Source organism: Phocoena phocoena, chromosome 8 (genome assembly GCF_963924675.1).
Source record: "Phocoena phocoena chromosome 8, mPhoPho1.1, whole genome shotgun sequence".
Taxonomy (NCBI): Eukaryota; Metazoa; Chordata; class Mammalia; order Artiodactyla; family Phocoenidae; genus Phocoena; species Phocoena phocoena.
Genome location: NC_089226.1, coordinates 107,256,594 through 107,279,522, shown reverse-complemented (window position 1 = coordinate 107,279,522; position 22,929 = coordinate 107,256,594). Strand labels below are relative to the sequence as shown.

The 22,929-nt window shown below is 53.7% G+C and overlaps 1 protein-coding gene across 1 annotated transcript in view; it reads left to right on the top strand.

The window, feature by feature from the left end:
- The window catches only part of SHANK2 (SH3 and multiple ankyrin repeat domains 2), a 456,320-nt gene that overhangs the window by 61,428 nt on the left and 371,963 nt on the right, over positions 1-22,929 (top strand). The window contains exon 8 of the mRNA XM_065881611.1: positions 10,451-10,528. Coding sequence (XP_065737683.1) covers positions 10,451-10,528 — 78 coding nt within the window. The remainder of the gene's footprint in view (positions 1-10,450; positions 10,529-22,929) is intronic.

Below are 22,929 nucleotides of genomic sequence, written 5' to 3'. Positions count from 1 at the left end.
TCAGGACCCTGCTCTCACTACTTTTGGGGGCACACCCACAAGTGAAGCCTCGATGAGAACAATCTGTACAAAACCCACAGTCTTCTGTGTGAGACGGACTGAAAACCAGGGCGGGCTGGGAGTGAGTGTCCCCGGGAAGCAGCAGGGGTGGGATGCGACTCCTGCCCCCAGGCATGCCTCCTAAATGACGGGGCACACACCCCGTGCAGTGTGACCACTGGGCTACCGTGTGGGGAGTGAAGCTGAGAGCCTCTGATCCTGCTGAGAGGCAGGGGGAGGCCAGAAGTCGGCAGGGGGGCATGTGGAGGGGTGTGGGAAGGGGCTGGCTCCCCGGAGATGGGTTGGGGCACTGCTTCAGGGGGTGGTGTTAGTTTCCTTGGTGCCTGAAGTCAAGATAGTTCCTGGATATCACTCGTAAGGGCTCCTCTGTCCTTTCTTCTTTTATTCTTCTCTTTCTCTGATTTCAGGGAACTTAAGGTCTGGAGCGGGGAGGTGTGGACACTCCACAGAGCAGCTGAGCAAAATAGGGGTGGGGGGGTCCGCCACCTAGAGGAACAGAGGGGAAATCATGGATTAGGGTGACTGCTGGGGGCCCCTAAGCTGTGTGCACTCTGCTTATCCTCTCTCTGCCATCCAATCCAAAGCAATGATTCCATCTTTTTGAGTGAAATCTCCAGCCTTTGCCTACACCCAAGTCCTTTCCCTGCTCACTCCATGGCTACTCCATCCCAGGCCCCTCCAGCCACTCTGTAATCCCACTTTGCTTCTAGCTATTGAAACCTCCTAGATTCTTTGCCCTAGAAAACTCCTATGCATCCTTCAAAACCCAACTGAGATATCCTGCCCTCAGTCAAGCCTTTCCTTGATGAGCCCCTGATAGAGTTAGTTGTACTTTTTGCTCTGTAGCCCTTTGCAGTACAGCCACCCCTCCCCACTTGGGCTCACCTTCTCAGGGGTGTAAACCACCATCTTTCAGGGTGTCCCCTGCTCCTGGCACAGGAGAGCAGCTCAGCCAGATGCGGTTGGGGAAGAATTTCAGTTTGACTCCAAGGAGTATTCTGAGAGCTGCCGGCCAGCTCCTCAATGCAAGCATACTGATGGGATTTGCACGCAGCTGGGGCCCTAGGTGTTCCAAGGCATTTGGGTGTTGGAATGGCTTTATGAGCACGGAGAGAGCTTGCTTGGCTGCAGTAGAAAAACACGCATCGTGAACCTTGGCTTTGGCTGGTAAAACATCTGTGCCAACGTGTGCTTCTTAATTATTGCCTTAGAGGGAAAAAACATTCCTTAATTGTCCCCAGTAGATTTTAAGCATATTTTATCATGAAAAAAAAAACAAAACAAAACCCAGAAAACCATGTCTTCTGTCTCTTGAAATAATGGTGGACAAGATGGTCTTTGAACACGTAACCTTTCTGTTAGAAAATGTCAAGACGTGTTGGGAATCTGAATTCTGAGTTATTCATGGTGTTGGGTTTGACTGGTGTCACTCTGCCTCCTCCAGATTTGTCCCCACCCTCGGCTGATGACTCTAGGAGGGCCCAGAGCTGCCCAGGGCTCTCAGGAAAACCCCTCCACTCCTGCCTTAGGTTAGAGGGTCCAGCAGACTTTTTCTGTAAAGTCACTTAGTAAATATTCTGGCTGTTCAGACCACGTGGACTTCTTCACAGCTACTCAACTCTGCCGCTGCAGTGTGAACTTAACCACAGATGATATGCGGATTAATGTGTGGCTGTGTGCCAATAAAACTTTATTTATAAAACAGGCAGCGGTCCAGGTTAGCCTGCGGGCCCCAGTTCGCCAGGCCCAGCCAGGCATAGAAGGCTGCATCTGTCCTCTCACCAGACGTAAGGTAAGGACAGACTCCCCACTCCAGGGCTGAGTGCCTTCCTCCTAGCATGCCAGGGAGGCCCCGTCAGGGAGTGAGAGCTGTCCCCTCTCCAGGGTCCTGGGACCTCCGGGGCCAGCCTACTGCTGTCCAGCTCCACCCATCTGTCCCTCTGTGGCAGCATGGGTAGAAGTGCCTTTGGTGGCATCTCCCGTTTTGGACACCCTGCCTTGCATTATGTGCCAGGGGCCATCACGGAGGGTCACAGACTGGTGCCTGGTGGCCCCATAGCCCCTGGACAGCATGTCCAGTTGGGAGTCAGCAAGTGTTCTGGGATCCAGCTTCATTAATCCCTCGTGCCCCTTCCCTGGGATGCTAGTGTGACCTTTAACCTTTTCCCTCAGCCCCGCCTCAGCCGTTGAGGCATCTCACTGATGTACTAAGAGAAGCCGGTCCATTCGGCCTCCCAGTGTGATTCAGAGATGCATAGCTCCGTACACACTAGCGTCCTTGTGATGACCTGTCCGAGAGGAATGGAGGGAGGGATGGAGGTCCCTGAGCCTTTGTCTGGCGCACCCGGCAATGGTACCTGACCTGAAGTCCTGTCCTCCCCAAGTCACCGGTGTGCTGGCCTCCCCGCTGTGTCCACTTTCACTTTCTCCATCCATGGGATGTGTATGGCTGTGTGAGGCCAGGCTCAGGGCCAGCAAGAGAAACCGCTCTGCAGCTTCAAGCAGAAAGGGGTGCTGTACAGGGCACTCTGGGGAGAAACGTTGAGAAATAGACTGTCCCAGCCGTGGGGACACAGTGCTTTTGGGTCAGGATGGGAGTCAGGGAAAGGCACTAAGAAGCAGCCTCTAGGTAGAGTTGCAATGCAGGGAGCCATGGCAGTCTGGGTTTCATAAAATCCCTCCTCTGTAATATGGAGATAATTATACCCAGCTTGCAGGGTTGCTAAGAGGCTTAAAATAGAAAGCAAACATATGGCATGCCTGGCGCACGGCAGATTTTCAGTAAGAGTGGCTGTAATGGTGATGATTATGGTGTGATGATGGATGGTGACTATGGTGATGATGGTGATGGTGGTGGTGATGGTGATGGATGGTGACTATGGTGATGATGGTGGTGATGGTGATGGATGGTGACTGTGGTGATGGATGGTGACTATGGTGACGATGGTGGTGATGGGTGGTGATGGATGGTGACTATGGTGACGATGATGGTGGTGATGGTGATGTTGACGGTGAAGGTGGTGATTCGGATACTGCCCACACTGCTGTTACTTTGACTTACAAAGCTTCTCATTAAATATGAAAGCATCAAATTTATGGATTGATTGTGTGTTTCATCAATTTTAGGCAGACCTCATCTGTACACTTCCAGTAAAACACACGGTGATCGGAATATTCTCTCTTCTTCTCTTATGAAATCAACTAATTAGGGCTTTGACTGTAAGTAGCAAATTGCATCTAATCTACCAACTCCCTCCATCTGTTGCTGGCTTTCCAGGAGCACCAGAGGGAGGGACGCAGCCTGGTGTTTGTTTTTCTACCTTGGATAAGGAAGGAAGGGAAGGAGTATTAAATATCAAAGGTTACTAGGCCGGGCCAATTTGTCTGGAAGATAGAAAAATAAACCCCGCCTCTCTGGAGCAGGCCTCTTGATTCTAGTGAGAGCCAAAGTAAAGAGACAGGCTGTGTTCTGTTTGTGTCTCTGTGTCCTGTCCGAATCCCGCAGAGCAGTCGTCATAGTAGCTGATGGGGGCCTCCGTGGGGGCAATCACAGGGGTAATCATCCCCTGGGCGTTGAGGGCATGTAGAAAGGCGTCCCCACGGTCCTTCCCCTTAGATCCCCCCAACGAGCCTGTGGTGGCTACTGTTGGTTGTCATTCCCTTGTACAGGCCAGGAGATGCAGGTTTGGTCCAAAGCAGCTCAGCTGGTAAATGCCAAAGCTGGGCTTCGAAACCCACCCTGTATTTCTCCTCCCCCAGGCTTTGTTTGGGGACACGTTCCTGTAACCCCTCGACTGGGGGGAGGATGGGGCTCCACCGGTCACAAGTCAGGTGAAGGCGCGTGCCACGGCGTGTGTGCCACGGCGTGTGTGCCACGACGTGTGTACAGCATGGTCTTTGGGGCACCACCCTTCAAAGGAGGGTGGTCTGTGGAGCCAGGCTCCAACCTCGCTCTGGTGACATCAACTTCCCAGCTCTTTACACTTTAAAATTTTACTGATCGCACGCATCTAGGCTCTTCTTGGGCTTGTGTCTACTTGGACAGGCTCCGTTCGAGGGATCGTTTAAACAGGAAATGAGTTCCTGACTTATAATTTGGAGTATTCAGTAGTTCACGTCTGTGACACTTATGCGAAGACGGCCTCGGTGCAGTGGAAATGAGAGCTCCGGGGGCGGGGGGACTTGGAAATCCGGAGTTGAAGCCGGCCCATCCTGGGTAATTTGAAGCAAAACGCTCAGAGCGCCTGTCTTGGCCTTTCCTCCTCCATCTTTGGGCCGCGTGCGCACGCGCAGGCGCCGCCATCTCCTCCGCGTGTTGCCTCGGGGGCACGAGCGCGTCCGCCTTCACGTCTCACCACGTCTGCACCGCAGGTCTCGTCCAGACCTTGCTGGACTCGCAGCCTCCACTTCCTGCCCCTGTTCTCTTACAGGACACTCCGGCCAGATTCCACCCCTTCTTGCTCGGGGCAGCGGGTGGCATCGCCGCGGTCACGCCTTGTCCCCACGCAGCTCAGCCGCTCCGGGGCATCTTCTCTTGGCGTCCGTGCCACCCACTCCATTGCCCCAGTTCTCCCCACGGTGACCTCAGGCAGGCCTGTCTGTGTCCTTAGGTACCTCTTCCAGAAAACACCGCCGGCTGGGTCCCAACGCGCCGACTCATCTCTCCCCTGGGCTCTGGCAGTGATGTCCACCCCGTGGCGACATCCCCGTGGAGATGGCGTGGGTGGCTCCAATAACGGCTCCTCCCCCTGTGTACATAGTGCCCGACTCCCTGTGGCTCCAGCCTGAAGTCTGGGTGGCCTTACTGGGCCTCACGACCCCTCTCCCGGGTCTGGTCAGCTCCCTTCTGTCCCCTCCCAGCCTGGCCCAGGCCACTGGCATCCTTGCCCTGGACCGCTGCATTCACCCCCCTCCCCCACCCATCTCCTGCCTCCCGGTCTTTATTCCCTCACTTTCTGCAGAACACTGGAGTGGCTTTGTGCCACGTGGGTCAGTCTGCGTTCCCTGTGACCCAGAAGGCCCTTGTCGCCCCCCCCCCCCCCCCCCCACCGCAGCTCCTCTCCTGGCCCCTGGCCCCGGCCTCCTGCAGCCCCGGGGCCTTTGCACTTGCTGCTTCCTCTGCCAGGAACACTTCCCCCCTTTGCCACGTGGCTCTTTCCTCAAGGCTGAGGCTCAGCTTGGAGGCCGCCACCTCAGGGAGGCCTTCCCTGACCACCCGCCCTCACTTTCTCCATCACATGACCGTCTTGTATGGTTTGCGTGGTGCTGTGTGTCCCCGGGGGCTGGGATGGTATGTGGCGTGGCCAACACTCAGTACCGACTCGTTGCTTGCATGCGTGAATGCATTTTGGGGGCCTGCGTCTTCATGTGTAAGATGAAAGCGACATCACCTGGGCTCCTGCAGGGGGTGGTGACCCCAGGGGCTGCATGCCTTGCCCAGGACAGGGCGACCCTCAAGATGCTCGGGGAGGAGAGGAGGGTGCGTTTGTTAAGGGTCATTTCTCCGCAAGTCATGCCCAGAAGATAATTGGATATTCCTCCTGAAGCCTTGGCCCTCAAAACACACAGGTTGTATCTGTACCTGATGTACTTGTTTAAAAGGACGAAGACACACCTCCCTCACAAGGGAACTCGGGCAGCTAGCGGTCGTGCAAGGGAAGAGCTAGGCTTCCATTAGCAACGCCTCTGGGTCACAACTTCTCCTTTTCCTCCCTTTCTGACGCCGCAGTTTTTCACTTAACCCTTCCTGGCCTCTGCTGCCTTACCTGTGAAATGGGCCTCCTACTAGCCCCTTGCGGGGCTGCTGTGAGAGTGGAATCAAGGAGCAGGTAGATGTGTTTTCTGAACTGCAAAGCATCCGTGCCTGCACACGGACACACGCGCACACACACACCCCTGTACTTACATGCACACACGTGCAAAGACATGCGCGCGCACACACACATGTGCCTGTGTACACACACGCACACACACAGTGTCATTGTTCAGAAGCCCCGTGAAACACTTGCCCTTCCGTTTTGAAATCGCTCTCCGGGACGTGCTCTCCCTTTGAAGTCTGGTAAATATTAGAGTCAGGGGGTGTGTACCTTCAGGTTGGTTAATATTGACTCAGAGTTGCCCGTCCGTGGGTGAGCAGAGGAGTCTTCTGGGATCCTGGCTGGATTCCTCCCAAGAGAGTGTGCCTGGCATTGCCTGACGAGGGTTTATTCTTACCTTCATAGGAAACCAACCTCCTTTCTAATGGGAGTTTTCAGTGGAAGCCCTTGCTGAGCGTGGGGAGCGTTTCCAAGGAGTCGCCGGGTCAGGCTCTCGTTCGGGGTCCTGATAGGCCAGTAGCTCTGGGCATCTGAGGATGCCCACCTGGCTGGTCCTCCCAGGCTGCCCTGGAGTCGGGCCAGGGCACACTTAGGCCCAGTGTGAACTCGTTTCAGGGGGAGACCCCCCCAGGCAGCCTTCGGGTCCCCTGTGCCCCTGGTGGGGTCTCCCCCGCTTGTTGCCTCAGGAATTCACTCTTTCTTCTCTCTCACCTGCACGCCCACACCCCAGATGTAACCTGCCCAAGCTCCGCCCATCTCCCGGCTCTGTGTTCCAAGCTCCGCCCATCTCCCGGCTCTGTGTTCCAAGCTCCGCCCATCTCCCGGCTCTGTGTTCCCTCCGCTCCAGGACTCTTTCAAACACCCTCGGCTTTTTTTCTCTCATTGCAGACGTTGCTGGCTGAGGCACGACAGCACGGTCATTTTAATTAATTAAATTAATTTACTTCGGGTTGTAATTAACAAGATCCAGCTAGGTGTAATTCAAGGGGAGAAAGGGATGCTGGAGCAGCTTCCGGAAACCCAGCCAGGGGTAAGGAGGCTGGGGCAGGACTGGAAAGCTCAGGGGTCCGTGTTTGAATAGAACTTGACCTACAGACCCAGCCGAGCGGGAGTTGAGACTGGAATAAAATAAGACCCGGGCGGGGCGCGGTCTTCACCGGCCTTCAGTCCACTTGAAGTAACGCCCGGGACTCTTCTTTTAAACCCTGGGTTCCACTGCACCCCAGATATGAAAGGTGTGTTTGCCACGCATAGTACATCTTTTTAAGTTTTCTCAAATGCTTTTAGTTACTCAAAGCACTGCGAACGCTCGTGGAAAAGGTGCAAACAGTGTAGACAGAGCCTCAGGTCTCCCTGCAGTTTCCACCCCTATATTGTGGTGCGGGTCCTGCCCACCCTCTGAACCAGGGCACGAGCTCACACACTCACGGCTGTTTCAGGACACAGTGGGGCTCCTGGCGAGTGTGTCCTTCCACTGCCTTTTTCTCTCCTAACCTCTATCTTCAGGTGTTCTTCACGCACGCCACCCCACGGGGTCTGTCCTCACTCCTGACAGCCCCATGTCCCTCTGCCCCTTCTTGGGGACCCACCCCGACGTGGACCCCGGGCCCCCTCTTTGCCCACAGCGGTCCACGAAGGCAGCGTCCTCCAGGCCCGTGCAGCAAGCACCCCTAAGTCTGCAGTGACCCTCACAGCCACCCAAGGGTACAGCTAAGGCCCCGGGACCCCCCGCAGCCCGACGACAGTCTTTCCCTGCAGAGCTCAGATCCGCCCCACCCCTGGCCGCGGGGTGTGTGAGCAGCTCCCGCCCTGTCCGAGGCCTCCCTGACCGCGGCTCAGAGAACAAGAGTCCCTCCGCCTCGGTTTCCTCATTAAAGTCGTCATCACGCAGTGGAGGCCCCAGGGGGGCCCTCGCCCAGGTCACAGGGACCAGGGCCGCCCCAGCTGTGCTTTGCCTGACCCAGATGTGCTCTTGGCTGGACCTCGTGGTCACAGAGTGATCTTCCTGCCGGCGTTCTCAGCAGGCGTGCTCCCCTGTCTCTGTCTATCTCTGCGTCTCCCTTGGTCTCCGTGTCTCTCTTGTTCTCTCTGTCTCTCTCTGTGTGTCTCTCTTGGTCTCTCTGTCTCTGTCTATCTCTGTGTCTCCCTCAGTCTCTGTGGTCTCTTGGTCTCTGACTCTGTCTCTATCTCTCTTACTTTTCTAATACATGACACGTTTATTGAGATATAACTCACACACCATACAGTTTGCCCATCTAAAATATACCGTTCAGCGTTTTTCAGTCTGTGTACACGGTTGGGTAACCATTCCCCACGGTCAGTAATAGAACGTTTTCATCACCGCAGACCACTCCCCAGCTCCCACCCTCCCTGGGCACCGCCCACCCGCCTTCTGTCTCTGGATTTTCAGCTTTCGTCTCAGGCCTCCTCTTTCTCCAGGTCCTCCGGCGCGTGCCGTGTGCCCTGGCCTCGGCCCTACTCTTCCCGGGACGGCAGGTCCCCTTGGGCTGGGGTGGGGCTGTCGGCCTGGCCCCGTAAGCAGGCCCCTGGGGGGACCCTGGTCAGTGGCTTCATTTGCTCATCACTGTGCAGTTACCGCGTGTCCACCCTGGGTGACCATGCCCGTTGCCTCTGCTCTGGACTCTATAGCTGGAGGTGGACCAGGGAGATGGGCCCAGGGCTGGGGGTTGACCACGACCTGCACTGGAGCCCCTGTGCAGAGACCTGTAGAAGTCGGAGCAGCCCAGCTGCGTGAGGCGCCGGCACCTGCGGGCACTTGATCATCCAGACTCCCTTCCCAAAGTGTAATTTGCCCGTCATAACAGCCCAGCCGCATCTATGAGGCAAGGTGTTCGTATCGCCACTGCTTCTATCGCCACGTGCTTCCACTTGTCTTTGTTTTTGGCTGCGCCATGAAGCTTACGGGATCTCAGTTCCCCGACCAGGGATTGAACCCAGGCCACGGCAGTGAAAGCCCGGAATCCTAACCACTAGGCCACCGGGAACTCCCTTGCGCATGTCTTTTTATCCGTGGGTATTTGTCCCCACCCTCCCCATCAGGAGTTTCAAAAGGGTTGGCCTCTCCGGGTGAATAGTAGATGCTCAATAAGTGGACAGGAATAGATTGATTTTCATTGTACAAATCCACAAGAAATGACTATTGGCTGCCTTTTAAAAACGTTAGAAAATGTAAGTACAGAAAATAATAATAACAAAAGATTTACTCCGTCATCCCTTCTCCTTCTTGAGAAAGTAAAACCCCTTAACTGGTTACATCTTTCCAGACATATTCTTTGCTTTCTATAATACTGGCTTTAAAATGTAAGTGAAATTAAGCTATATCATTGTTCTAAGACTCACGTTTTCTACTTAGACATTCTTGGGTATTTTTCTTGTCAGTTTATATCGGTCTGCCTTCTTGTTTTTGCTACCACTGCCTCGGCAAAGAATGTTCTATAGAGAACAGTATGGAGGTTCCTTAAAAATCTAAAAATAGAACTACCATATGATCCGGCAATCCCACTCCTGGGCATATATCCAGACAAAACTGCATTTTATTCAGAAAGATACATGCACCCCAATGTTCATAGCAGCACTATTGACCATAGCCAAGACATGGAAGCAACCTAAGTGTCCACTGACAGAGGAATGGATAAAGAAGATGTGGTACATATGTACAAGGGACTCTTACTCAGCCATAAAAGAATGAAATAACGCCATTTGCAGCAACACGGATGGACCTAGAGATGATTATACTAAGTGAAGTAAGTCAGACAGAGAAAGACATATCATATCGCTTATGTGTGGAATCTAAAATATGACACAAATGAACTTATTTACAAAACAGGGAGAGACTTACAGACATAGAGAACAAACTTATGGTTACCCAAGTGGAAAGAAGAGGAGGGGAAGAAGGACAAGTTAGGAGTTTGGGATTAACATGTATAGACTACTCTATATAAAATATAGATAGCGAGGACTTACTGTAGAGCACAGGGAACTATATTCAATATCTCGTAATAACTTATAATGGAAAAGCATCTGAAAAAGAATATACATATATATGTATAACTGAATCACTTTGCTGTACTTCTCTGAAACATTGTAAATCAACTATACTTCAATAAAAAGTTGTTTGTTTTGGAAAAAAAAAGAATGTTCCAGAATGATTCCCACTTTCCTTTATTTTAGAACATTTTTGCCATCTCCAGGTTTTCTCTTCCTTTTGTATTTTACTTGCAGCCTTTCTATTATTATGTATTTTATACGCACGTGCAAAGATCTCTGTAGATGGTCTTAAAAAAGTGGAATCACCGGCCGTGGGATGGATGTATTTGAAATTTTTGCAGATTCTGCTGAGCTGCTCTCCAAAGTCTGCAGCAGTGAAGCTTCAGCTGACAGCATCCAGGGCCTGTCCACCCTCCTCCTGGCCTCTCCGACGAACAAAAATGCCCTCCTGTTGACTTTGCGTTTCCGTTTCTCTGAATTCTTGTGAGATCGCCCTGTGAACAGGCTTCTCTAGAGGATGCCTGTGCCACCGCTTTACACACGGATTTCTTCTTCCTTCTCTGCAGGACAGCTGTGCGCGCGTGCTGCTGTTTCGGGGTGGAAATAAGGACTTGAAGAACTACAACAGCCAGACCCCATTCCAGGTAAGCGGACTCATCAAACCCCGGAGACGCCGTGTCGTCGCGTTCCCGCACATCCTCTGTGTGTGCTGACACGAGCTCAGCCCTTCCGTCGGGGACGGGGTCTGTGTGTGGAGCTGCGGCCCTATTTCAGTTTGCCAGTGCACACTGGCTTCCTTCCAGTTAGACCGAACAGCATCGCTAATGCAGCGATGCCTCCGGGGGGGCGATTCACGCAGGCAGCTTGGGAAAGGCAGCAGAGACATGGATGCCGTCCACTGCAGCAGCTGTGGGGCAGCCTGGCTTCGTGCTGATCCCGGGAATGGGGAGATCTTGGTAAGAATCTACCGGGAGGGAGCTGGCTTGCCCTCATCCGGTGCCCTCACCCGGCCTGCTGTCCTCGGTGAAGGGTGAACGACCCGGTCCAGAGTGGCCGTGGGGTTACATGGTGGAGCGAGAAGCCAGGGTCCTGGCTTTTTTAATCGTGGTAAAATACGTATTACACAAAATGTACCGTCGTAGTCATATCAATGTGTACAATTCAGTGACCTTCAGCACACGCATGATGTGGTAGCATCACTTCTGTGTAGTTAAGAACTTTTTCATCACCCCAAGGAAAACTGTACCCACCGACAGTTCCTCCCCGTTCCTCCCTCCCGCGGCCCCTAGGCAACCACTCATCCGCTCTCTTCCCCGTGGACAGGCCTCTTCTGGACATTCCGTGGGGATGGCATCGTACAACAGGTGGTCTTCTGTGTCTGGCTTCGTTCGCTCACCATTATGTTTTCAAGGTCCATCAGTGTTGTAGTGTGTATCGCTGTTTCATCCTTTCTTATGGCTAATATCCCATTTTATAAACATGGGGCTCGTGGAACTTGGAGGCAGCTGGCCAGATGGTTTAGGGTGGAAAAACTTGTTTTTTTGGCTATAACTTTTTCAAAGTTATAGAAATGCTTTCTCATCCTAAACACAGCCCGCTCCGCTCGAACTGAACGTTGAGGTGACTGCGATTCTTTTTATTTGGAAGTAAGTTTTACATCTTATTGAGCTGAGGGAGGTCTTTCATTCAGACCCGGCTTCCACGGGCGACTTGACTGATCCTCTCCTTAGATATGACTAATACAGACGAGCTTGATGCCTTGAGAATGAACCAGTTCAATCCCCAGACTGGGCTGGATGTCTGGCAATCGTCATTAACCACTTTGCTCAGTTCATGAGAACTGACGGGCCTGGATTTTACTCTGAATCCGCGGCTTGAAGATATGTAATGGGAAATGGGTCACGGAAGTGAGTTCCTGCTGTGCTCATGGGTCTATAAAGACTACGGTTTCGCCCCAAAAGCCTGTTCTCTTTCCAGTGGTGATGATGAGGGAGCCGTGGGCTCTTCCCACTTCGTGCTGGGACCCATCTGCCCTTTTGGGCTCAGCAGTGGGTTGGTGGCCTTGGTTTAAATATTTTGTTGCCATTAAATAATATCTTTCTTTGGTCCTTTTTTTTTTTTTTCTTTGAAGTCAGAACGGTGCTTAAATTACTTAGAGAAGAGCAGCTAATGCCCTTTGATTCATGGTAAAGGCGTAGGTGATAGAAGAGGAGCCATTTCTCCCCTTCTGGGTAGAGGTCTGTAACTGCCACCTGGCGCTCCAGGGGAGTGAGTTGTGCACGGCGTCCAGGACAGAACGTCACTGTCAGTGACCTCCCTGAGTGTCCCCACTCCTGTCCCCTCACCACGGGCAGCGACCGCCTAAGGGCAGGGACACCCCTTCTTCCAGGAGGCCTGGCAGGAAGCGTCGTGCACCCGCCTGGCAGCAAATTCGCACCAGCTCAGACCCAAGGCCATCTGTCTCTATTTTGCTAACGATAATCCATCAAGTGCCCCAAATGATTCAGGAAGACAATTATGCAAACACGCTTGAATAATAGGACTTTGTGCCCTGCAGACACTGTTCATGTAACGGGCGGAACCGAAGCCTGGGATGCCTGCTCTGCACGCCCAGCACGGGCTCCGACTGCGTGTGCCGGGAGCTGGTCTCCCCCTCATGTCTCCCCACCTTCTCGTGTTTTCACGGCACAAAGAGACTTAATTCAGTATTCGGCGCCTTGCCTGTAAAATGTCCCCAGCATTCACGGTCCTTCCCTCCCAGTGATGAATCAACACCATTGATTTCGGGGGGAATGATGACCTGCCCCGCCATTTAACAGGGACCCAGTATGTCCACCTGGGAAGCTTTGATGATATTCAGCTGCTGTTGTGGGCCTGGGCTTTTCTAAGAAACCTTGGAATATTTGACAGACTTCATGTGGCCAAGCTTTGCTTAATGATTTAATCCAAAGGCTGGAGTAGCGACAGCAGGAATCAGGGACTTGAGAGAAATGCAGACTCCCAGGCATCCCCTCAGGCACCCGGAATCTGAAGCTTGGGCGCAGGGCTTCGGGTCCTGTGTTCTCACAAGCCCCCTAGAGACGCTGACATCACTCAGGTTTGAGAATCAAGAGAGACAGAGGTGAATTTCTGAAGGAACAGGAGGGAGTACTCACAACATTACTTGTGACGGTGGTGACGGTGACGATGGTGATGGTGGTGACGGTGGTGACGATGGTGATGGTAGTGACAGTGGTGACGATGGTGATGCCAGTGATGGTGGTGACGATGGTGATGCCAGTGACGGTGGTGACGATGGTGATGCCAGTGATGGTGGTGACGGTGGTGACGGTGGTGACGGTGACGATGGTGACGGTGGTGCCGATGGTGACGGTGGTGATGATGGTGATGGTGGTGACGGTGGTGACGACGGTGACGGTGACGATGGTGATGGTGGTGACGGTGGTGACGGTGACGATGGTGATGCCGGTGACGGTGGTGACGGTGGTGATGATGGTGATGGTGGTGACGGTGGTGACGATGGTGATGCCGGTGACGGTGGTGACGATGGTGACGGTGGTGACGGTGGTGATGATGGTGACTGAATCAGCCTGGGCCACCATCACAGAGTACCACAGGCTCAGGGGCTTAAACAACAGACATTTATTCCTCACAGTCTGGAGGCTGCAAGTCCAAGGTCAACGTGCTCACAGATCTGGTTTCTGGTGAGGGCTCTCTTCCTGCACCTACTCATTGGTATTTCTTCTGTGCAACATGTAGAAAGATGGAGAGAGAGAGAAAGAGAGAGAGCTTTCTGGTGTTTCTTCCTCTTCTTGTAGGAACAAGAATCTCATCTGATTAGGGTCCCACCCTTATGACTTCATTTAAACTTAATTATGTTTCTAAAGGCCCTATCTACAAATATCGTCACAGCGGGGCTTAGAGCTTCAGCGTATGAATTCTGGGGGAGACAATTCAGTCCATAACATTGATGACGATGTTGGTGGTGCTGATGGTGGTCAGGGTCCTGATGAGCATAGAGATGATGATGAATCTTCCCAGTTGCACAGAATCTTTTTCTAGAAAATATTTATTTGTTTGTTTATTTGGCTGCACTGGGTCCTAGTCGCGGCACATGGGATCTTTTAGTTGCGGCATGTGGGATCTTTTAGTTGCGGCGTGCGTGTGAGATCTAGTTCCCTGACCAGGGATCGAACCCAGGCCTCCTGCGTCGGGATTGTGGCGTCTTAGCCACTGGCCCACCTGGGAAGTCCCCAGTTGCACAGAATCTTAAAGCTCACAGATGCTCTTTTGTGTATTCTCGTTTAATGTTCAACAGCCCAACAAGGTAGGCATTTTTTTGCCCAGTTTATAGGACACGTGGAATTAGAGATGTTAAGCCTAGGAGTCCTGAATCAGTTAGTGGCCGAGTCTGTGAGCCCCAGGCCTTCTGACCACAGGTCCAGGGCTCTGTGGTCTGGGGTGAGGCAGGCACATCCTTCTGGCCTGTGATTCATCTTGCATCCGGAGATGGAGCGCACAGCATCAGGGATTCCTTGCTTTTTGGATCGCTCAGTCCAAGGGAGCAAACCTGTCCTGGTTCTGAAGATAAAGAGAAATGGGAAGGAAGGAATTCTGCGGAGGTGGAAGGTCTAAGTGAAGGGGGAGTACAGCTGGGGTGGGGGACAGAGGAACGGCCGTCTGCGGGTGGGCTGTGGTGTGCGCTGGGTTAGGCGCCGGTGCGTGAAGGTGCCGTATAGGTGAGGTTCACGTCAGCAGTTGACTCGGTAAAGGAGATGAGCCTTCCAGGATGCGGTGGGGCCTCATCCCATCAGTCGGAGTCCTTGGGAGCAAAAACTGGGGTTCCCGAGAAGAAGGAATTCTGCCTCCACACTGTAACACGGAGAGCCCGTCTAGGGTTCCCGCCACCAGCCTGCCCCACTATCACATGGGCCAATTCCTTAAAATTAATCTGTGCCTGCGTGCGTGTGTGAGTGCGTGTGTGTGTGTACACATCCGATGGGTCTGTCTCCCTGGAGAGCTCTGGCTGATACCCGGGAGGATTGATCTGAACCCTTCTTGCCCCCAGCAGCTCCATTCCAACGGTGCTTCGTGGGTTTGGAGGTAAGGATTCCAGCCCCTGTGTGTTTGGGGAAGCAGCTCTGCCCCGACACGTGTCACCGTTGTGTCCTCCACAGCTGCTCGTCAGATGTCCAGAAGCAGAGGGAGGAGAGGATGAGGAAGACAGGGAGAGGCAATGAGAGACATTCTGGAAGGTCTAGCGTCCAGTTGTCATACAGGGAGGGGCGTGTGAGGACAAGATGCCGGGGGACGGAGAAGTCCTGGCCGTGGGGTCTTTTTGGTGAACATCATGCCCGGGTACGCTGGCTGCCGCCCAGGGAACAGGGGCTCTATGGCCCACCGGGCACTCAGTCTTTAACACGCGTCATTCCTGATGCTGGTTCCCATCGTCCCCACTGGATGGAGAGGTGGGTGGACGCCGGGGTCCGCAGCTCGAAGGGTACGGTGAGGGTTGCCCACAGCCCGGGGCCCTGAGTCCTTCCTCCACCGTCACTCTGGATGTAAAAGGAGGAGAGAGGCCAGAGCCAGGATGGAGGGGTTTTAAATTCCTCGGGTCTTAGGCAGTAAATCATGGGGCCGAGCCGGGCGTTGGCAGATGCCCATAAATCCATTTCCTGGAGCCCGTCCCTCTGTGACTGACACTCTGATGCCCGGGAACTGGCCGAGCCATCGCATGTTCTCTGGGGGCCACTCCACTCACAGGAATGGCCTTGGGTCTCTCCTGAAGTGTCAGATCCCGGCTCTTGTCCTTCAGGTCTATGAGCATCTCCCAGAGCTCTGATGGCGCTCGCTCATCCAGGGCACAGCTGGGGAGGGATGGAGATTCTCTCAGGTCACGCCTGACGCCATGCAATGCAGTGATGCCTTGCGAGTGACCAAGTCTCCCCGTCCTTCTCCGTGCGCTCCCAGCCGCTGCTGCTGGGTTGGAAGGCGGCCCAGAGACAAAGGCAGCCTGACACCCTGGGGGCTGTTCGTGTTCCGGATGTTGTACTTTTCCTGGGAAATCGATGGAACCCGCTCAGCAGGCACTTCGAGGCCCTGCGTCCTCCAGTTGTCTTTCTGAACTTCTTTCTTCATTAGTGACTCAACAGTAAGACTTCAGCAGCATTTTGTCGAAATCCACACAGATTGTAGAGCAAGGTCAAGGCGCTGTCGTTCTCTCCTATGACCTTATGCTTCCCCGTTGCATGTCGTGGGCAGGGTCCCAGGCCTCTCCTGCCGTGCGGCCTTCTGTGCTACAAATGGCGTGAGGTGACATCGCGAAATTGCAGAGTTAACACAAGACTGCATTAAAGGCACAGACACACGCGCGCACACGCAGACACGTGGACACACACAGAGACACACGTGTGCGTGCACACATGCGGACATGCACGCGTGCACACACTCAGGCCCTCTGGAGGAGCGCGTCAAGCTCCGGGTTCAGAGGCCGTGACCATGCCTGTAACTCCATCCCTGCCGGGCACACCATGCCTCCTCCCCTCGTCCTCTGAGGCGGTCGCAGGGCCTCCTTCCCACCCTGCTCAGGGAGACCAGCACCCACGTGACCCCTGCACGCCATCCACGATGGGCCCAAAGACAGATCCCAGCTTGACCTTCAGCTCACCTGGACCCGTGCACCTGGCCTCACGCCTGGGCCACGTGGATGTTCTGTGTCTGGGTGGGTGGACCAGCCGGGGGAGGAGCGGGGACTGTGGTGAGGGGGGACCAGAGCCTCACGGGCACCGCCGCCACCAAGTGAAATGGGCACGTCGTGGCAGGTGACCAGAAGAGAAAGCAGGGCTGAGTGAGGGGCCCGAGGACACAGGTGTGAGGCGGTGACACATCTGTGGAGCGGAGGCGGGGCCGCTGTGTGGGCACAGCGTTCCAGGGGGACGGGGCATGAGCAAAGGCCAGGGGTCTGGGAAGAGCGTGGCGTGTTCGGGAAGGAGGCGACCCCTGCGGCAGGCACGGGCGAGGGCTGCAGGGGCCCCCACGTGGAAGGGCAGTGTTCTGGGCTGAATATCGGCCCCAGAAGATTTAGGTCCTAATCCCCGGAACCTGCAAATGTGACCTTGTACGGCAAGGACTTCACAGAAGGGATTAAGCATCTTGAGATGGGGGGTTACCCTGGATTATCCGGGAGGACTCGGTGTCATCACAAGGGTCCTTCTAACGGGATATGCACAGAGGAGGCCACGTGAAGATGGAGGCAGAGGCTGGAGGGACACGGCCACAAGCCAAGGAGCACCTGCAGCCCCCAGAAGCTGGGAGAGGCAGGAAAGACCCTCCCCTGGAGCCTCTGGAGGGAGCACGGCCCTTCCCACACCTTGTTTATGGCCCAGTGATACTGATTTTGGACTGTGGTCTCCAGAACTGGATGTGGTGCTGCTGCTTGAAGCCAGTTGTTTGTAGTCATTTGTTCCAGTGGCCCCAGGACACTGACACAAGAGCCCGCTGGTGGTTGTCAAGTTGCGAGCTCACAAGTTCCCACTGCTCAAGTCCCCGGGTGCCCTCCTGCCTGGCCCTGCACCAGGCTCACTCCTTGGTTTCCCTTCTGCCCTCTGTGAAAATTGTCACCAGCTTGGGTGCATCTCTGCTCTTTGCCACCAATGAAAGCTACTAGGAAAGCCACGGTGTGGGAGCTGGGCCATACAGCCACCCGAAGGTGACATCTGCATTGCCCGTGGTGTGTCAAGTCCCACATTGGCCTCTGTGACACGTCCCACAGGCGGGGTGGCTCAGACAGGCGTTTATTACTCACGGTCCTAGAGGCCGGGGAGGCCAAGGTCAAGGTGCCAGCCCTCTGGTTCCTGGCGAGGGCTCTCTTCCTGGCTTGCAGATGGCCGCCTTCTCTCTGTGTCCTCACATGGCCTCTCCACTTTCAAGCCCCCTTCACGTGTGCTCTGTGAGAAGCAGCATTTAAACCCTCACAGGGTGGGTTACGAAATACCAGGTTTCAGCTGAGCCCTTTCCATGAGTGACAGTGAAAAACTATTTTTTTCTGTCCAGCCAGATTCTTTTTGCTTCTTTGCGTGTGTTTCTCTGGTGTGTTTAGAAGCAGCTCGGTGGGGCAGGAGCAGGGCACCGCTGGTACCTGCCTCATGTCTTGGGATCTGCTGACCTTCCACGGGGCAGACCTGACATGCCACGGGCCGGGGCACCCCGCTCTCCCACATTTGCTGGTGGAATGAACCACAGTCTGCAGTGTGCCACCTGCCATCCAGATGGTGGATCTCAACCCAGTGACTTTGTGGCCTGCCCAGAGTTCTTTAAAAACCAAATTCTTTGCCAACATTTAAATATCCAGAAATTTCATATAAACATTCCAATTTCCAGCTCCCGTCGAATAATTAGGAAGCGTGGGCACATGCAGGCAGCCTTTGTGTGTGTTGGCATTTGGCCAGGTTTGGGGAGCACTGCCCCTCTGGGAAGGTCGCCACTTGCCAACCTGCTGCAGTCCCTACCGCTCCTTACTGCCCGCCCCCCCCCTTCCCCTTTGTGGCCTGGCCGATCCCTCTAAGCCCTCCTGCCCGTGATCCCTGCTTAGGGCATGCGGTCGGGGAAGCCATTCATTTTTAAGTAGCTTCTTTAAAAAGTTCTTCTTATTTGGGATTCAGACTCTGTGTTCCCATAGAAACAGGGAAGAGGAAGTCGTGTTTCTAGATTCGGCATAGGAACCTGGGAAACCCGTGTTTTGGCTGATCTACTGTGCTGATCTATGATGAAGAAGAATCGGTTTTCAAGTTCATTATTCCAGCCAGTACACACGGAGTTCCTGGTTAGAGCCACGCTCCCTTCTAGGTGCTGGGAAATGCATCAATGAACAGCGACGCCCCTGCTCTCACGGAGTGTGCATTAGTCAGACTTATGGTGAACAATTAAACAGATATACAGGGAATGCATCAGGGCTGCTAACTTACTTGAAGAGAAGCAGAGTGAGCGGGTAGAGACACAGGGGTGTCTCTCTACCAGGCTGTATCATGATGGGATCCTCGCACGACCTCTGATGTTTGAGCAGACGCCAGGAACGAGGGAGGGAGTGGGCCATGCTGATATCTGGGGGACGGGAACTGGCATGTGCAAAGGCCCTGGGGTCAGAGCATGCCTGGCCTGTTTGAGGAGCAGCAAGGAGGCCAGCCAGTGGGGGAGCGGGCAAGTGGAGGCCGGAGAGGCCCCCGTGACTCGGAAGGGCTTTGGGCTTTACTCTGAGCAAGACGTGCAGCACCCACAGGACAGAAGAAAACTCTAAAATGGGAATCAACCCATCCCATCCGACAGCCCGCCGTGGTCCCATATGAAAAGCAGGGCTGATCTTTACCCTTTGAATGACGTGAGTGAGGGCTGCCCCATGGACTGAACCAGCCAGGGGTCAGGACAGGGAGGTTTTCCTAATTCATTGGTTGGCTGGTTGATTGTGCAACATCGGGGGAGGGGTGGCAAGGTGGAGAGCAAGACTGTGACGGATGTGTCTCGAGGTCAGAATCATGAGGGCCCCGGGGGGCCCTGGGTAGGCGCCTGGTCAGGGGCAGGCGGTGAGTCATCAGAGCTCTTCCCCGGAACCCCTGCACCGCAGCTGAGGTGGGAAACCCAGGTTTCACGAGTTTAAAGTTACGCAGTCTGTCCCCCTAAACAGAGCACTGTGCGGCCAGCCTTGAGACGCACCCCCCCCCACCCTCCCTTCCCCGGGCACGTGGGCAGAGCTGGGCCGGGGCCCAGGGAGGTCAGCTGGTAGGTGCTGCTGTCCACGAGCTGAGAAAAGCACGCCCAGTCCCCAGGTAACGTGTGAAGCTCAGGAGGCATGTGGGCACCTGACCCTATTATGTATAAATGAAGGCGAGACGGTCACCGGTCCACAGCACCAGGATGGGAAGAAAATAGAGGTGAAGAGCATTAGGGAAACCGCCCCGCCTGCCATCAGCGCACAGAGCGAGGAGCCGGCCCGACCTCGGGTCAGGACCCCGGAGACTCTGGGTGTTGGAAGCAAGGCTCCTCTGTGTTGGGGATTGCAGGTAAGGCTGGAAACGGGTGTGTTGGTTGAACCTACTAGGCCCGTATGACCAGGCTCATGGGGACCTCGCTGACCTCACAGCTTCCAACTCACTCCCTTTGCCCTAGACACCCTGGCCCCTGCTGTTCCTCAGGCACGCCAGACACACGCTTGCCCCAGGGCCTTTGCACCTGCTGTCACCTCTGTGAGTAGAACCCCTCCCCCGAGTATCCTGTGCTTCATTCCCCCCCATGAAAGCCCCCGGGAGGCGTCCTCCCACTGGCAAGAGCAACCTACCACATCCAGAGTTTCCATTCTGCATGCAAACGCTTCAAATCGAAAATAGGGACAGACAGCTGAGAATCACCAGCCTTCAGGGAAAACTGCCAACATGAAAGGCAGACACCAAACAAGCAGAAATAAAGATGATGGGTAGAAACTGAGAAACTTAGAGAACGGAAGGGGACTTCAAAAATATATACCCCGGGGGGCTTCCCTGGTGGCACAGTGGTTGAGAGTCCGCCTGCCGATGCAGGGGACATGGGTTCGTGCCCCGGTCCGGGAGGATCCCACATGCCCCGGAGCGGCTGGGCCCGTGAGCCATGGCCGAGGCCATAACAGTGAGAGGCCTGCGTACCACAAAAACAAACAAAAAAAACCCCAAAAAACAAAACAACAACAACAACAAAAAAAAAAATATATATATATATATATATATATATATATATATACCCCAGGGACTTCTCTGGTGGTCCAGTGGGTAGGACTCTACGTTCCCAATGCAGGGGGCCCAGGTTCAATCCCTGGTCGGGGAACTAGATCCCACATGCATGCCACAAGTAAGAAGTCTGCACGCCACAACTAAGAGCCCACATGCCGCAACTAAAGATCCCACATGCCACAACGAAGACCCGGCATAGCCAAAATAAATAAATAAATAAAATGTTAAAAAATATATATATATGTGTATGTACCCCATCTCCTCAGTGTGATAAGAGAGGGTAAAGCATTTGTGAAGTGAGGGTTGAAGGGGCTCATGACAAATAATAATGGCAGCTATGAGCGCAGCCTTGCTGAAGAGGACCGGAGACGGACGGGAGAACTGAGACGTAAGGTAATCCGGGAGTTGGGAGAGGGTTTGACACCTGAATGACGGAATTTCCAGGGAGAGCAGAAGAAATCAGCAAAGACATCATTCAAGACAACGCCACCAAACAGAAGGACACGAGATTCCCAATTGGAAAAAGGCCCCTGAGCTTCCAGTATCAAATGTGAGCAAGTGTCCACAGCAAGGACAGGGCCCGTGAGAGCCCAGAACTTTGGAACTAAAAATAAAAATGCGATCCTTAAATTTCAAAAAGGGAAAAGCCATTTCCACATGGAGGATCAGGAGTCAGACATTTCAGCAACAGCGTTGAAAGCTCATGGACCGTGAATTTCATCCTCCAGGGCAGACATCACCTGGAAACGAAGGCAGCGGAGAGATGGCCTGATGTGCTTGCAGCTGGAGAGGAGGCCTCTGTCAGAACCTGGTGATCCATTAATTATGGGTCAGTAGAAGAGCAGAGTTTTAAAGGTGGCTGTTATTCATTCAAGGGAGAGAGACCCATACTCGGCTGGCTCTCTCGGCTGCGGGAAAGATGGAGTTAGCCATCCTAATGTAGACACGGGGTGATGATTAACCAAAGCAGGGGACACACCTGTACTGGGCTGTGTGGTGGATGAGCTGAGCCCTCGTCTTCCACAGCAGGATGTCGATAACTAATATTTAAATGGAAAGAAATCAAGACAGCACCAGGAGTGTGCTGTTTAGAAGTAGGCAGCAAAGGACTGAGAAAGCAAGCAATTGTGAACATGGTCTGGGGCGTGTGTGTGTAGGCAGTAGGGGTGTGGACAACCGTGTAGAAGGATTTGACTTTTCAGACCATGCATCCAGATGTGTGGCACCTATAGAGGCAAAAATTTGATTTCATTTTTTTAAAGGCAGTCTTTCCTGTTCCCCCTTTCCCCTTACCATGAGCTCACCTTTGCCCGGTGAACTCCTATTCCCCCTTCAAAACCAAAGCCCTCTCTCTGCAGGCTGCTCTCCTGCAGCCTTGGGCTGTCCCAGTGGTGCTTTCCTTTTGGTGCCCGTGTTACTTGATATGCACCTGTAACATAATGTATCAGCGTGGACGGTTCCTGCATCAGTCACCCAGCTACACTGTAAAGTTCTTTGAGGAGAGGATGCCCCGTCTCTTCCATCTTTGAAGTCCGAGTGCCCAGCGGCAGATGATGAACACACCTAACTGGAGATGGAATGAGCTGTGACTGGGCAGCTGTCCTTGGTCACCTGTCAGGTAATCCTTGTAATTCCTCACACTGGCCACTAGGTGGCAGCGTTAACCTGGGACGGCTCGGTCCAGGTGTACAGGTGGGGCAGCCAGGGTGCTGCCGATTTTTTTTTGTAATTGGAGTGTAGTTGATTTACAGTGTTGTGTTAGTTTCAGGTGTACAGCAAAGTGATTCAGTTGTACATACACATATATCCACTCTTCTTTAGATTCCTTTTCCCATATAGGTCATTACAGAGTACTGAGTAGAGTTCCCTGTGCTGTACAGTAGGTCCTTATTAGTTACCTATTTTATATATAGTAGTGTGTCTATGTCAATCCTGATCTACCATTTATCCCTGACCCACTTACCCCCTTGTAACCGGAAGTTTCTTTTCTACATCCATAGCTCTATTTCTGTTTTGTAGATAAGTTCATTTGTACCCTTTTAAAATTTATTTTTATTTATTTATTTATTCTTGGCTGTGTTGGGTCTTCGTTTCTGTGCGAGGGCTTTCTCTAGGTGTGGCGAGCGGGGGCCACTCTTCATCGCGGTGCGCGGGCCTCACCGTCACAGCCTCTCTTGTTGCGGAGCACAGGCTCCAGACGCGCAGGCTCAGTAGTTATGGCGCACGGGCTTAGTTGCTCTGCGGCATGTGGGATCTTCCTGGACCGGGGCTCGAACCCGTGTCCCCTGCATCGG